The sequence below is a fragment of the Danio aesculapii genome, chromosome 2, assembly GCF_903798145.1.
Source record: "Danio aesculapii chromosome 2, fDanAes4.1, whole genome shotgun sequence".
Taxonomy (NCBI): domain Eukaryota; kingdom Metazoa; phylum Chordata; class Actinopteri; order Cypriniformes; family Danionidae; genus Danio; species Danio aesculapii.
The window spans coordinates 19,640,399-19,656,260 of record NC_079436.1 but is presented as its reverse complement, the minus strand read 5'-3'; the positions used below and the strand labels follow the sequence as shown (position 1 = coordinate 19,656,260).

Sequence of the window (15,862 nt, the reverse complement as noted above, 5' to 3'; positions counted from 1 at the left end):
CCACTAAATCAAAACATTATGAATTGCCATGAGATTGCGTTGCACTTGCATTCAAAAGAAAAGGTCCACATTGTCCCCCGAATAATGTCAACAGACTGGATTGTTTTAGCAACTGGCTGAATGTAAAGGAGGACTAAGCAAAATTGTTTCTACTTTATAATTAATGTTCTCAACTCACAGCAATACACCTTTACAATAAGTACAATTGTTTTGTAATCAATTCTTTATTGTTATTATAATTTTCTATTTTCCATATTTGCAATGCCTGTATTTTGGCATTTTTTTGCAGTCCATTTAGAATTCAACTTGGAAATAATTTTTTTCTTTATTGGCATTGATTGTTTTGAAATTCAAATGACATTAACATGCCTGTGTTTTTATTTCTGCAATAAATATGGCTGTCAAGCCAGGATCTTGCTGGTTTATTATGGGTATGTTGTTTACATGAAGAAATCTGTGTTACAAGTTAAACAAAAATTCTAATAAACAATTATATTTTGAATTTAAATAGTTTTTCTCTTGCGTTTACATTAATTTTACATTTGAATAGCCAAAATTACAAGTTTCGGTCTTTTAAATGTGATTAATCATGATTAATCGCAATTAATTTAAAAAGGTGTCATTAATTAGTTTTTTTTTTTTTATCGATTGACAGCACTAATTTTAATACAATTTTTTTTCTTGTGTTGTGAAGAAAAAATCGAATTATGTATGGAAAGCATCGTCGATGCACCGAGATATCGAATTGAACCGAATCGATGGCATGATAATCGTAACCGAACCGAACCGTGAATCAGTTTTTAGTTTAGTTTATGCCAACAATCATTAGTTTACTAAGTATTGATCATCTTTAATTGAGACATTTGATAAATTTTAAATTCCTAATATATCAAAACTTAATTTGGCTTAGTAAAAGGCATTACTAAGAACTTAATTTTAACTATTTTTCAAAATTTAGTATAAATCTTTTGTGTCTCCAGAATGTGTCTATAAAGTTTCAGCTTAAAATACCCATCAGATTATTTATTTTACCTTTTTAAATCTGGGAAATGTGAGCTGTTTTAACATTGTAGCTGTTTTTGTTGCCTGTTGTTTTAATCATAATGAGCTGGTTCTCCCTTCCCACCGTTCCCACGTGCGTGTCACAGCCATAGCCTCACGTAGACAAACAGCTCAGTGCAGACAAGAATGAAGTAGATCTCCCTTACTACAGTTAGAACTTTCACAACAGTTATTTGATATATTTGTTGTGGAGTTAATTCCAGGCTTTCTGAAGCGATGAGTCACACACAATGTCGTTATAAAGTTCGCTCGCGTATACGCACACGTTAGTTTTTGCATGGCAAATGTGACAGGGTACATGTAAATATCTACTTTTGTATGGACATCGTTATGTTAATGTAGAAAATAAACCTGATTTGAGTCCACAAACCGGGATTGAAGCATCTTGTTTCATAATTGTATTGACGCAATGTGGCTGGGGTGATCAATTACATAGTATTTTTACTATCTTCATTACAAACATGCACTGTTTTAACGTGTTAAACCTGTAAAACTCATTCTTGATCACATTTGATGAAGATTGATGATCACAGAGAGCTGAACAGATCTTTTAATCCTGGTTGCTTTGCGTATGTCCTGTCTTGTTGATTTGATTACACGCATTACTACAGAGACATGTTAATATGCGGCTGTCAATCAATTCGGTGGGTGGGGAAACCGCACTCGTCAAGTTGCAGTCAACCTCAAAATAGGAGGGATTTGGATCCTATTGTAATGTTAGGAAATTAAAAAAAGCGACTTATTGTGTTTCTATCACTCCAATATGACCGTGGACACAATATACCTACACACAGTTCTGTCCAAACTTACAAAAGATGATTTTCATCAAAGGTGCCCTTTAAATGTGATCAAATGATTTCTCATGATTTTTTTTTTTTTTTGATTTCCGATATTCAAATTTATATCATAAAGTAATTCAAATTTCTGTTAATTTTTGACCTACATAGAATCAAATTTAAACCATATACCAATGAAAATTTTATTTATTCAGCTTTCAGGTGATGTATAAATCTAAATTTCTTTAAAATGGACATTTATGACTGGCTTTGCTGTCCAGGGTCAAGTTTATTTCTTATTATTGGTGTTAAAAGCATTAAAGTCCCTACAAGATTAAAATTGACCGTTCTTATTATTTTAGTATGCAATATTTCAGTATATATCAGTGCTTGTGTGGGTCTTAAAGTTTGAAAAGTCTTCAGTAAAATGTCTTCAGTAAAATATGAAAGGTTTTTAGCTATATCATCATCCTAGGTGATTCAAGAAATACAAGTAAATGGCTACTGACACTTTGAGAGTCAAAACAACATATCAAATCCTCCAGGATTTCATAATTCCATGATTGTTAAATTTAATGCAAGATCGAGCAAATGTCGCAACATTTTGTGGAGTTTTTTCTTTTTTTTTTCTTTTTAATTTGCTTCTAATTTACCACATCATTTAGACCCCCGGGAGCCTGTTGAAATTCCCACTATGCCACCGCATGCCATCTGCTTAGTTTTACATTCAATACCATTAAACTATTAGCAAATAGATTGTGAGCAAAGCCTCAAGTTGTTAATACACACTTCTCATCCGGCGTGTGACATGATTGCACATCAGCCTGTTTGAACTAGGCCATGTGAGTTGCATCACACACTAAACTACTACATATTGTATATATGCATCCTGTTGTCATATGCGTTGCTCTCTCTCTCTTTTTCTCTCTCTCTCTCACACACACACACACACGCACACACACACACACACGCGCCCGCGCGCGCGCACACACACACACACACGCACACATACTGTACTGTAAACAAGCATACTCTGCATCATGCCCACCAACATGTTCAAATAGCCATCAAACAACACGATTGCATTATTTTCATACATTGGTTTCATTTTCATAAATGATACAGCAGTTTTAGCGGTAAATCCTGGTTTTACTCTGTTTATCTCAGTGTTTCATTTATATAAATTAAAGAAATCAATGATTCCAGAGGTCAAAAAATGTATAAAGAATTAAGATGTGTACATTTGTGTACATTCTCAAAGTAAAACAAAAGAAATGCAGCAAAATTTTGCAAAAACTCACCACATTATCAATTATTTAGTCACAAAAAAATCTGATTTTCTGGAGGGACTGACACATAAATCCAAAACAATGTTATATAGTGACTCTTGACCCTACATGATTGAGGTCTTACAAGGCATATGCCAACACAATGCTGACAATACTAGACAATAGCAACACAGGGGCTTAAACACACAATCCATGAAGTCAGTCTTCCCAGTGGTACACATAGATGTACACTGTAAAACCTAACAGTCAACTTTATCAAATGAAATGAGTGTAGTTAACTCAAAATTTAATGAAAGTTAATTCTACTCATTTGAAAAGAATTTTGAACTCAGTGTTGAAGTTTATTAAACACCTCATTACTTCAACTTAAATGGAGTAAGTTCACAGTACTCATATAGGTTAGTAACTCAAATGGTTTCTGGCAATTGGTTTCCTCAAACTAAAGAGTTGTCTTAAATTATTGGGTTTTACAGTACTCAGTTGGTTTGAGTTCTCTTCATTTATTGGGTTTTACAGTGCTCAGATTGCTTCATTTACTCAAATGAATTAAGTTCACAGTACTCATTAGGATTTGTTTATGAACTTAAATGGTTTGTTGTAGTCGGTGTCCTAAAAAGGTTTAAGTTACCTTAACATTTTGGGCTTTACAGTGTGTTATTAATCTTTTGTAGCATCCAGAATAAATAAGTCCTAGAAATATTTTGCTTAACACTTGATGAACATTTAGCTTTATAAGATCTCAGTGTATCATCAGTGTATATGTTTTTTGTCTCTCAAAGCTTCAGTAGCCATTAACTTTATATTATATAAATAAAAAAGTACCAATACTTTTTGGGCTGAACTATCCCTTTAAATAACTTTAATATGCAGTTCCTCAAAACTGAAAATTTTATCATCATTTACTCACCTTTCACTTGTTCCAAACCTGCTTTACTCCCTTTCTACTGTTGAACACAAAAGAAGACATTTTTTAATACCACAAACTTCCGTAGTATTTATTTTCCCTGCTATGGACCGTTTTTCAGCTTTATTTCTTTTTGTTCAACAGAATCAAGACATTCAAAAAGGTTTGGAATCACTTGAGGTTGAGTAAATAGTGAGTAAACTTTAATTTCTGGGTGAACTATACCTTTAATGTGCTCTTTAACCCTTTAACAACCCCACCAAGAAAAAAATTAAGTTTGGATTGCATTTATTAACTCCTAATGTCGCTAGTTAACACACTCAATGCATTTTATTTTCGAAACATAAAATTTTAACCTCTACCAAATGGTTGATATGTCAGTTTATGGTAAAAGTACTGGATATAAAAAATCTGAAAATATGACATGTAAGACCATTTATTTAAAAACAATCAAAATAAGACATTTTTGAATTCTAAATCATCTTTATTTTTTAAAGTATGCCATAAAATATTTTAGATACTCATTTAACATGTTTTCTTGTTTTTCTTTTTCAATAAAACCAAAACCAAGTCTAGTAGTGCAACAGGATTATGTTTATTTGATTTTTTTTATTTTTATTTTTTAATCAATTGTAAACCAATAACCCTGTGTGTAAACCATTAAACAGTCAAAACACGGTCAACCATTTGGTCGAGCAGCAGCTTTGTCTTGACTTGACTTATTAGCAAATTCCCAAGAACACAACTTTTTTGATAGTACTGACATTGTGCAAGCTGAAATACTGATGATCATGAAATGGTTACAGTGATTCTCTGCCATCTGCAGGTACAACAATGATGTGAAGCACCTTAAGGTCCTCACTAAGGAGGGCTGCTTCTACATTGCTGAAAGCAGGACGTTCAAGAATGTGTTAGTAAGTAGGTTTGAGTTGCACAGAAGCAATGGGTTTATCACCATTTGCTCTATTTATCATAACCATATGCATTCATATGTAGGGTGTTATATTTCAGTGTCAGATGTGCTGCAGAGACCTAAGCTACTTTTTTTTTCTTTTTTTTTTTAGAAAACCAGAGCATTTGCTGATCTGCATATTTCTGTATTTCATTAGCATAATTAATAACATGGGTCTAACTATTAATTCAGAGTCATCAATATTACTCCAACATTCTTGTGGTTTTTTTTTTGTCTAAATGTTTTTATATAAATTGTTTTTAAAATGATAATGTTTTATATTATAAAAAATGCTGTGATGGTGCAGTAGCATGGATGGTAATGCTTTGATATACAGTATGCTATAGTACTGAATTATAACAACTCATGTTACTTCAGGGTATGTCAAACATGCATAGCATTACCATGGTAAATATCTAATAAACACATCTATGAATATTTTTTTTATATATATAAAACTCTTGCTGGTTTTTAAATAACTTTAACTCACCCTTGTTTCCACATGGTGTTGTGGGGATACTGTTTTTTCATCAAAACCTGAACATGTACTCATTATTTTCTCACCCTCCAGTGATTTCAGACCTTTATGAGCTTCTTTACTCTGTCTAACACTATTGGAAATATTTTGAAGAAAGCTGAAAACTTGGTTTTTCCAAACAGGTTTGGATCATGTGAAGGGAAAGTAAACAATGACAGATTTTCATTTTTGTGGAAACTACAGTGCATGTGGAACGTTTTCATGGCGCTTCACTTTTTCCACATTTGTTTATGTTACAGCCTTATTCCAAAATTTATTAATTTCATTTATTTCCTCAAAATTCTACACACAATACCCCATAATGACAATGTGAAAAAATACATTGTCTCTTGGCTCTAGTTAGGCCAAGGACATTCACCGAGTTGTTGTGAAGCCACTCCATTGATATTTTGGCGGTGTGCTTTGGGTCATTGTCCTGCTGGAAGGTTAAGAGCACTCTGAAGCAAGTTTTCATTCAGGATGTCTCTGTACATTGCTGAATTCATCTTTCCCTCTATCCTGACTAGTCTTCCAGTTCCTGCTGCTGAAAAGCAGCACCATGCCACCACATGCTTCACTTTAGGGATGGTATTAGCCTGCTGATGAGCAGCACCTAGTTTTCTCCAAACGTAACGCCTGGCATTCACTCCAAAGAGTTTTTTGAGCTAAGAGAATTTTGTTTCTTATGATCTCAGAGTCCTTCAGATACCTTTTGGCAAATTCCAAGCAGGAAGTGGCTTCTGTCTGACCATTCTATCATACAGGCCTGATTTGTGGATTGCTGCACAGATGGTTGTCCTTCTGTAAGGTTTTCCTCTCTCCACAGAAGAACGCTGGAGCTCAGACAGAGTGACCATTGGGTTAATGATCACCTCCCTGACTTCTCCCCTGATCACTCCGCTTAGATGGTCGGCCAGCTCTAGGGAAAGTCCTGGTGGTTACAAACATCTTCCATATACGGATGATGGAGGCCACTGTGCTCATTGAAAGTTTCAGAGCAGCAGAAACTTTTCTGTAACCTTCCCCAGCCTTGTGCCTGGAGACAATCCTGTCTTGAGGTCTACAGTCTTTGACATGCACTCTCAACCCTGGGACCTTATATAGACAGGTGTATGCCTTTTCTCTTTTCTTTATCTCAAGAATGATCAGTGGAAACAGAATGTACCCGAGCTCAATTTAGAGCTTCAAAAATCACATGTACTTAGTATTTATTTGTAATCAATATGCAACAATTTCAAAAAAATTGTCATTATGGCGTATTGTGTGTAGAATTTTGTGGAAATAAATGAATTTAATCCCTTTTGGACAAAGGCTGTAACGTAAAAGAATGTGGAAAAAGTGAAGCGCTTTGAATACTTTCCGGATACACTGTATTCCTTAAATATGCGTTCAGATGTGTATCTGGTGTCCACTTGTGTTGTGATTTTGTGGAGACCCTTCCCTCTTCTTGCGTCATGCAGTAGTCTTTATCGTGTTTGCGAAGCTATATTTAGTCCGACACATGAGTACTATTGAATGAACAAACCCATACTGCATGGCTTTTGACCAAGTGGGAAAACAAATGAAAATGATGTGGATGCCAATTACAATTTCAATCACAGTGTTTTAGTACAAAACAGTGAAGTATGATTATATTACATGAGCATTTACATTGCAAAAGCAATCAACTCTAATGTATTTTCTTTTAACGGGAAGTGGCCAAAATTAGACCAACTCTAAGCATTTTAGCATCTGCACTTACTCTAGTGTTATTCACTTACATCTCAATACCAAGTGAAAACAGGGCTTTAAGCAATAGCAGCTGTTTCTCAACTGCAGTAGGTTAGTGAAAGCTAATAAATAATAACTTAGAAAATAAACATTTGAAGAAACACTCCTCTTTTTTTGGGAAATGGCTCAATTTACAACTCCCCAAGAGTTAAGCAGTTGAATTTTAACATTTTTGAATCCATTCAGCCAATCTTCAGGGCTGGAAGGAGCACTTTCAGTTTAGTTTAACATACATGATTGAATCAAATTAGATTATTAGCATATTGCTAAAAAAAAGTTTTTGATAATTTTCCTCTTTAAAGCTTGACTTTTTTGAAGTTACATCATGACTAATACCAACGTAAAACAAAAAGTTGCTATTTACACAATGTAACTACAGAAGAGTCAAACTTTAAATAGGAAAGTAATCAACTGGGTAACTTTGGTAATTTTTGAGTGAGAAGCTAATGGTCTAATTCAATGATCTACACTAAGCTAATAGCGTTCCAGCTAGACCTAGAGATTGACTGAATGGATTAAAAATGGTAATACTCAACTGTTTAATGCTAGGGAAGTTGTAAAATGAGTTCCACCCTATCCACCCCCCCCCCCCCCCCCAAAAAAAAAAAAATTAAATGTTCATCTAAATAATGAAAATACTCTAAATGAAATACTAACAAACAAAGTATTACATTTGTTTACCTAGATGTGATCAGAGAATTGTGAACGTGTGGTGAAACTACTGAAATGTTAACTTCAAATCTCAGCAGATTAAATGTTGAAAAATGAAATGATTTAGGTCAAAGCTGACAAAAAATGCTGAGTTCCAGGAATAAGCTTTTAAACTTGTTCTGTTTCTCTCTAGGGGCTTGTGGAATATTACAAACAGCACTCTCTGAAAGAGGGTTTCCGTACTCTGGACACTACTCTTCAGGTTCCCTATAAGGAACTTGGTACAGGACTCAGTACTGCTGGTATGTATCGGGCACATGTTTTAGATTTATGCTTTATGATGACATTAGTTTCTTAACCCAGTTCACACTGATAGTGACATTGATAATTGGAATAATTTCCAGTAATAATCCAGAATTTGGGTTCATTTACCCCAATCATTGTGCGTAGTTACTTGAAAATGTGACTATATGTAGAGTGATGCAATTCATTGGCTTCCAGTAGGAGTGAGCACAGTGGATTACAGTGGTCAAGTACATACTGTACCGCCTTAACTGCTGGAAATTCCCTAAATTGTCATTCTAACATACATGTAAAATACAGTTATATTGTATATCATCCACTTGCCACCTTGCTCTGTAATTTATCTTGCATTGGCATTGAAAAAGATAATGTCATGATAATGGAATTTTTAGCTCTGATGCGATACCATGAAAAATATTGATATTCAATACCATTTTTGATACCGCAAAATTAAAAGTATAATTATTTTTTTTAATTAACAGACAAACAATGGCTGAATATGACAATGAGGTATATTTTTACATCAACAAATACATCTTGTGGTAGTGCACTTGTTTAAAAAAAACTCTGATTGTAACATTTAAAATACAGTAACGTGCCTTTTACTTTACAGTCAGTAGCTATGTTTCCATTCAAAAGTGCGAATGAAACTGGATTATCTCATAAAAGATGTGCGAATAAAGCAGCGTTTCCATCCAACAAACAAAATCATCACTTCCCGATTAACTGGCGCCAAAGATCAACAGTGAAAACTGAATTTGCTGCAGTAGTAGCATTTAATAAATGACTTGCGCCTCAGAAGGCAATCCTGACACGCAGTGAATGCGCGGTGGCGTTTAAAGGTGTTAGACACGGAGCACAGACGCTCTTGATTCTGGAAGTCATTAATAATATAATAACACAAATACTTAAACGGTGATGTGATTAAGAATGACCAAAACATCATTTCAGATGGTTTACAATGTGCTTAGCCTTCTGGTTTGTCCATTCACACACATTTTTATCATAACATGATCTCTTATAGCAAAATCACTTGACCTTTTATTTTATGCAGATACTGGAATTTGTTTGGAATTTGATTGGTAAAAGTGTTTCCATCGTAGTTTATGTGCATCTTTTCTTATCGAATAAAAAGTTTATCCTACTCAGTTATGTGCATACATAATTTATGTACATCATGGCTTTATACAAAATGCGCATAAAAAAAGGTGGATGGAAGTGTAGCTACTGTAAAAAAAAGTCTTGGGTTCCACTCAATTCCTTCATGTTGTCCCAACACAAATCATTAAATTAACTTAATCGTTTTTACAAATTGAAGTGTATTCAAAATAAAACTATTAGGTTGTCCCAAAACAATTTTGTGTTCAGCAGCAAAAGTAATTTTTGAATGATCTTTTGTATTTTCAGGTAATATTAAATAATATACCAGTTATGTCAATAGCCCTTAAGTCCAAAAAGCCTTAAATTATTAGTAAAAAGAAAATCAATGCAATCTTACAATTTTGCACTATCGTGTTATTGACAACTGTAACTACAGTAACTGCTATATGTTAATTACTATAGAGTGCATGCAAACCTTCAGGTGGATTTGATGGATTTCACACCTTGGCAAAAATTTTAAAAATCATGATTAGGTTTTATTAAAGAAATTATAAGAAAGAGTCAGTATATTTCATACTGACCTGGCAATGATTTTAAATAACGTGAAGCACTTTTGTATTCACAACTGTAATTTATATACAAACACACAAAAGTTCCTATGAAAAAATGTTTCTGATTTGTTGCCAAAATTGACTTTTATTGTGTGTGGCAACAATATGTCAGTTGTGATCAGATTTGTAGTTACACAATAACATCATAAACATCTACACGCGGTTAACAGTACAGTGACCTGTGAGCCTCCAGTGATTAAAATCACTGTCAGTGTGAGTAGGTCTTCAAACAGGTCCTCTTTAATGCCAGGAGGCATCGCTGGCTCTCAGGATGTATTTTTAGCTGCAGATTTGCTAGGCATCCTGACACTTCCCTGAATCTTTTGATTAAACATAAATGCAGAGTTGTTGTTGGGTGAAACTTACTTACCGGCTTCATTTGGTACAACAGAATAATCTTCTGACGTTCAAACTTTTTTTTACTTAAGAGGTGGGATTTAGCTAACTGCTAGGATCTAGTAGGTATTTCAAGGACACACATTTCTAGGATTTACAGTGCCTGACAAAGGCCATAGGAGGATGACCACCCTCATGGTGGTCAAGGTTGGTGTATGCTGGTGTGTGCAGGTAAAATGTTGGTTTAACTGGTGAATCATCATAGGCATGCTGTTCTCAAGTAAAATAGATAAGTACAAAAGTTTTTAAAGCTTTAAAGGATTAGTTTACTTCCAAGACACCACTAGTAACACTTTCCTTGAAAGGGGTGTTCATAAGACTGTTATAACACCTTTGTAATCATGACATGACTTGTTAACACGTCATTTGTTCAACCCAGGCTCATTCTGAGAACGTAGTCCCGGGGACGTTTCTGGAGACCGCGAAATACGTCCCGGGAGGTACGTATTTTTGCAGTTTTTGTTTTCGCGAATCCGCGAGAGGCCGCTGTGCACGCTTTTTCCCGCGCCGTTCTCGCGTAAACCCGCTAGAGGCCGCTGTCGAACGGCCTTCCGCCTGTCTGCCTGGATGACAAGAATGACTGACCGTGCGACCGGCCAATCGGCTGACCCACCCTCCTCCGTCCCTAAACCCAACCAACGACGATTCACAAAAGCCGTCCAGAAAAAGAAAAGCCCTCGTCTGATTTTTACCACGTTTTCGGATTTTGACCACATTCTCACCCTTTGACGAACTTGTTCGCTTCATTTTTTGGATTTTGTTTTTGTTTTCTTACCTGATTTCTGGAACCGCTCTTCCCCGGACTCGAACCCGGTCGTCGTCATGGTCAGCCCCTCTCTGCGCCTCGAGTCCGCCAGAGTACACGAAGAGCTAACCGGACAAACTGGTTGCAGCGGGAAAGCCCTCCACACGGAGGCGAGCGGCCAGCTGGCTGGCCGGCAAGCGCCGAAGGGAATGGCGTCACACCGCCCCGCAGCGTTCGCTTAAAAAAATTAAATGCAGCCGTACGTACCCCCGGCTACGTATTTCGCGGTCTCCAGAAACGTCCCCAGGACTACGTTCTGGGTTGCAATTGTTGCTGGACACATGTCATTAAGTGTCATTCACTTAGTTATGTCATTTTAAATGCAAAGACGATATTGTTTGAGATGTCATTATGACAACTTGACAAAACCAAAATTATCATTACCTGTTTTTGTCTTTGATAGGTTTTGTTGTTTTGTAATGTCAAGTTTTTATGACAGTTATAACTGGCTCAAAATTGTAACATAACAGACAATGCAGACTAGGTAAATTGCAAGGAGAAATGATTCATCAACAATAACATAATTAACAAATGATATTTAAAGCAAACAAAGTCTGTATAAATGGAAGTCAGTGGTGAATAGCGTATGCATGGTAGTGAACTGAGCTCATAATCAAAATAAAATAATTAAAAACAACAGTCATTAAGTTCTGTTGGGCTCTTTATAAACAACAAAAGTTGGGTTTCAGGTGAGATGACCCACCCACAACACATGAATCAGGCTCTGCAAATTACAAAAACACAACTAAAACAACCAGGTCCAACATGGGACCTAAAATTGACAGTATCAATACATAATAAAGATTGAAATAAAAGATTATCAATATCATAAAAATATTGTCTTTCAGCAGAATTTTTTGATTCTTGAAGTGAACAAATGCAATGCTAATTGGAAACACCCATGTGTCAAAATATGCTAATGTTTACACAGTAAAGAAATAATATCAGGTGGTCAGAAGCATGAAATATGGTATTGCATATAGATATGTGTGTGTTTGTGTGTGTGTGTGTGCTTACATGTGTGAGAACTGTAATAAACTATTAGTTACTTCACTTTAAAGTGCACCTATTTTACCCCTTTTTCAAGATTTAAGATACGTCTTTTGTGTCTCCAGAATGTGTCTGTAAAACTTCAGCTCAAAACACCCATCAGATTATTTATTATACCTTTCAGAACATTAGAATTCTCTGCTCTGAACACAATGTTGCCTGTGCCTTTAATGCTAGTTCCCGCCCACCGTTCCCACATGCCTGTCAGAGTGTGCCTCAATCTCCACCTCAGCTAGATAGCTAAAAGCACAGTGACAGAGATGAAGGAAGCAGATTTCACATAACCTTTGTGAGAAATACTACAGTAAGAACTTTACCAATGATTATCTGATTATCTGATGAGAACGATGAGTCAAACACAGTATTGTTGCAAAGTTCACGTACACACACACAGTGCGCGCATTTAAATTTGCACTCTTTTTGCATGCAAATGTGACATGATACAGGTTAATATCCACTGCTGTATGTATATCTGTTATGTTAATGTACAAAATAAACCTGATTTAACATCGACAAACAGGGATTAAAGCGTCTTTTATAATTGTACTGACATGCGGCTTTGGGCATAAAGACGGTAAAATCGCTGTAATTTATTAACATGCACTGTTTTAAAAACATTGTAAACTTGTAAAACTCATTCTTGATCACATTTGATGATAATTGATGATCACAGAGAGCTGAACAGATCTTTTAATCCCAGTTGCTTTGCGCTCGTCCTGTCTTGATGATATGATTATATGCGTTACTACGGAGACATGTTAATACGCATCTGTCAATCAATTTCTATGACATGTTGCTATTGTCAGACCATAATTTTCCCGTTTTCCGCCACGTTGTTTAAATGGCAAATCCATTTGTACCACTTTGGTGTTTCGGTCTAGATAAGAGGTGTGCTAAGGTGCATTGTTGGCGCGTTGCTATTTTGAGGAACTAAAATAGACTGCGCAATAGACCAGCTGAGAGCTTTTTCAGTTTATTCATGACAATTTGCTTCTGTATAATGTTATTATTAGTAGTATTTATTATATGCATATTTATATTTTTTTATTAAAAACAAGCTTAGATTTGTCCACCTGTCAGGTTTTGGACCATATGGGGCATAGCATGTGTACTTGGATATAACTTCATTATTATTGTTCATTTATTCGTCTGCTGGAAATTAGAACTGAATTTAGAAATAGTTTTGAAACAAATCTTTGCGCTTAAACTAAATTAAAGGGCACCTATTTTGAAAAATCTATGTGCATGTATGGTGTATAGACCGTCATATTGGGGTGATATAAACACACCCAGTCCTTTTTTCAATTTAGCAACATAAAAACGGTGGACCAATTGGAGCTGTTTTCAGATCGACCGCAACTTTACGTAGGAGTGCGGTCCCCCCGCCCACCGAATTGATTGACAGCTGCGGGTATTAACATGTCCTGGTAGTCACGTGCATAATCATATAAACAAGACCAGACGTGCGCAAAGCAACCGGGAATAAAAGGTGTGTTCAGTTTGCTAGGATCATTAATCATCATCAAATGTGATCAAGAGTGAGTTTCACATGTTTAAAATGTTTTAAAACAGTGCACGTGTGTAATGAATTACAGCGATTTAGCTTAGCTTTACTTCATCAGCACAGCCGCGTCTCAGAACAATTATAAAGGAAGACAATTCAATACCAGTTTGTGGACGTTAAATCAGGTTTATTTTGTACATTAATTTAACAGATATCCATACAGCAGTGGATATTAACCTGTATCATGTCACATTTGCAAGCAAAAAGAGTGCAAAGCTTAACGGGCGCTCTGTCTGTCTGTGTGTGTGCGCGCGCGTGAACTTTGTGTGTCTCTGCGATGCAACTGCATGATACTGTAGTATTTCTCACAAACGTTACGTGAGATCTGCTTCCTTTAAGTCTGTCTGTTGTCGGATGCAGCCGAGGGAGGAGATTAAGGCAAGCAGAAAGGCACGTGGAAACAGTGGGCGGGGAGGACACCAAAACCGCCACCCAGTGAAAAAATGTATAAATAGGAATTTAATAAAAGGTATAATAAAAATCTGATGGGTGTTTTGAGCTGAAACTTTACAGAAACATTCTGGAGACGCAAAACACTTATACTAAATCTGAAAAAAGGGCTAACCTAGGTGCCCTTTAATTATGTAGGCTAATGGGTGTCTGTGCATACAACATGTTTCCTTATCTATAAAAGAGAGTGAAAGTGAAAGTAAAGTACGAGGAGGCCCATTCTTGCGCTGCAGAAGGTCTGTTTAATTGTTTTCTCGCAAGTGAAGTGTTCCGTTTTTCCACTTACAAAGCCTGCCATGTAAATAGCAAATGCGCCATGGCACAACGCAACTGACTCTTAAAGGGAATGGGAGATGAGACTCTTATTGGTTTATTCTGAAAACACACATTTAACTCATTGAAAGAACAAGCTCAACACTGTTAGACCATGTGTTGCAGCGCAGAGCGTATTTTTCCATCCTTAAAATAGCAAAAGTGGATTTTGACACGCCCTTAATGCTTATGCGCCCTGCGCTTTGGACTTTGCACCTAGACCATTAAAATAGAGCCATTTGTGTTTCTATCACTCCAATATGACTGTGGACGCACTATACCTACACACAGTTCTGTCCAAGCAGCTTATAAAAGATGATTTTTATTATAGTATTTTCACCTATGATAAAAAATCTACTTTTCAAGCTGTTTGGACAGACATGTGTGTAGGTATAGTGTATAGACCGTTATATAAACACATCCAGTCCTTTTTTTTCCTATTTAACAACATAAAAACGGTGGACCAATTGGATCGGTTTTGAGATCGACCGCTAATTAACATAGGAGTGCGGTCCCCCCGCCCACCAATATTGATTGACTGTCGCGCATTACCATATCCTCAGTTTGTTGTTTCACGTCCACCATTTTCATCATGTGAGTCAAAGTGATGTCACCAAAGAAACACCCTTGCTCTATTTTTAGATGTAAGACTCATTGGGCTCAACACAAGATCAACATTCACCACATGATCTCTCTCATCGGCGCCATTGTTTGAAACTTTAGGTGGGTTTGCAAACATGTGTACTTTTCATTGCGCCTTCCTTAAACTTCAGCCGTTTGCATTTCCTTCAGTCACAGAAGCTCCCTGTCATCTTAACTAGGTGCAGCTGGAAAGTGCAAGCACGTTGCCTCATGTGCTTGTCCCTCCATTGGAAATAACGAATTTGCCTTAAGCAGGTCGCACACCAGAAGCGCCGCTCGGTGACGCGCAGCTTCGTGCCACGCAGCGCCATGCATTTTAGAATTCTAGGTTTCTATCAGGGTACACACACCGGCGCCGGAAGTCTGCAGCTGTCCGCGGCACCCAGCCATGACTCAGGACACTGTTCATATTTCTGCCGCACCACAGAGCGCCATCTAAATACTTTCATTTTAAATAACATGCGTATGTGCGCGTCTGGTGTGTCGTGGCTCTGAGCAGCGCATTCGGTGTGTGACGCCCTTTAGTTATAGCCTCAGTCAAAGTTAATTCAGTGTGTGTGGTTATTAGTCTCAGTGTACAACCTTGGAACTTTAAACTAGCACACAGTTGGCTGTAATAATATACAAAGTCTCTGCTTGGTCTGTGTCCGAGTCATACATGTACGGCTGAATGCTGGTCCTTTCACTCATGTTGCTTCTCTCTGTCT

The 15,862-nt window shown here is 36.5% G+C and overlaps 1 protein-coding gene across 1 annotated transcript in view; it reads left to right on the top strand.

The window, feature by feature from the left end:
* vav3b (vav 3 guanine nucleotide exchange factor b) overlaps nt 1-15,862 on the top strand; it is a 120,144-nt gene that overhangs the window by 87,125 nt on the left and 17,157 nt on the right. The window contains exons 24-25 of the mRNA XM_056474261.1: nt 4,858-4,945; nt 8,115-8,223. Coding sequence (XP_056330236.1) covers nt 4,858-4,945; nt 8,115-8,223 — 197 coding nt within the window. The remainder of the gene's footprint in view (nt 1-4,857; nt 4,946-8,114; nt 8,224-15,862) is intronic.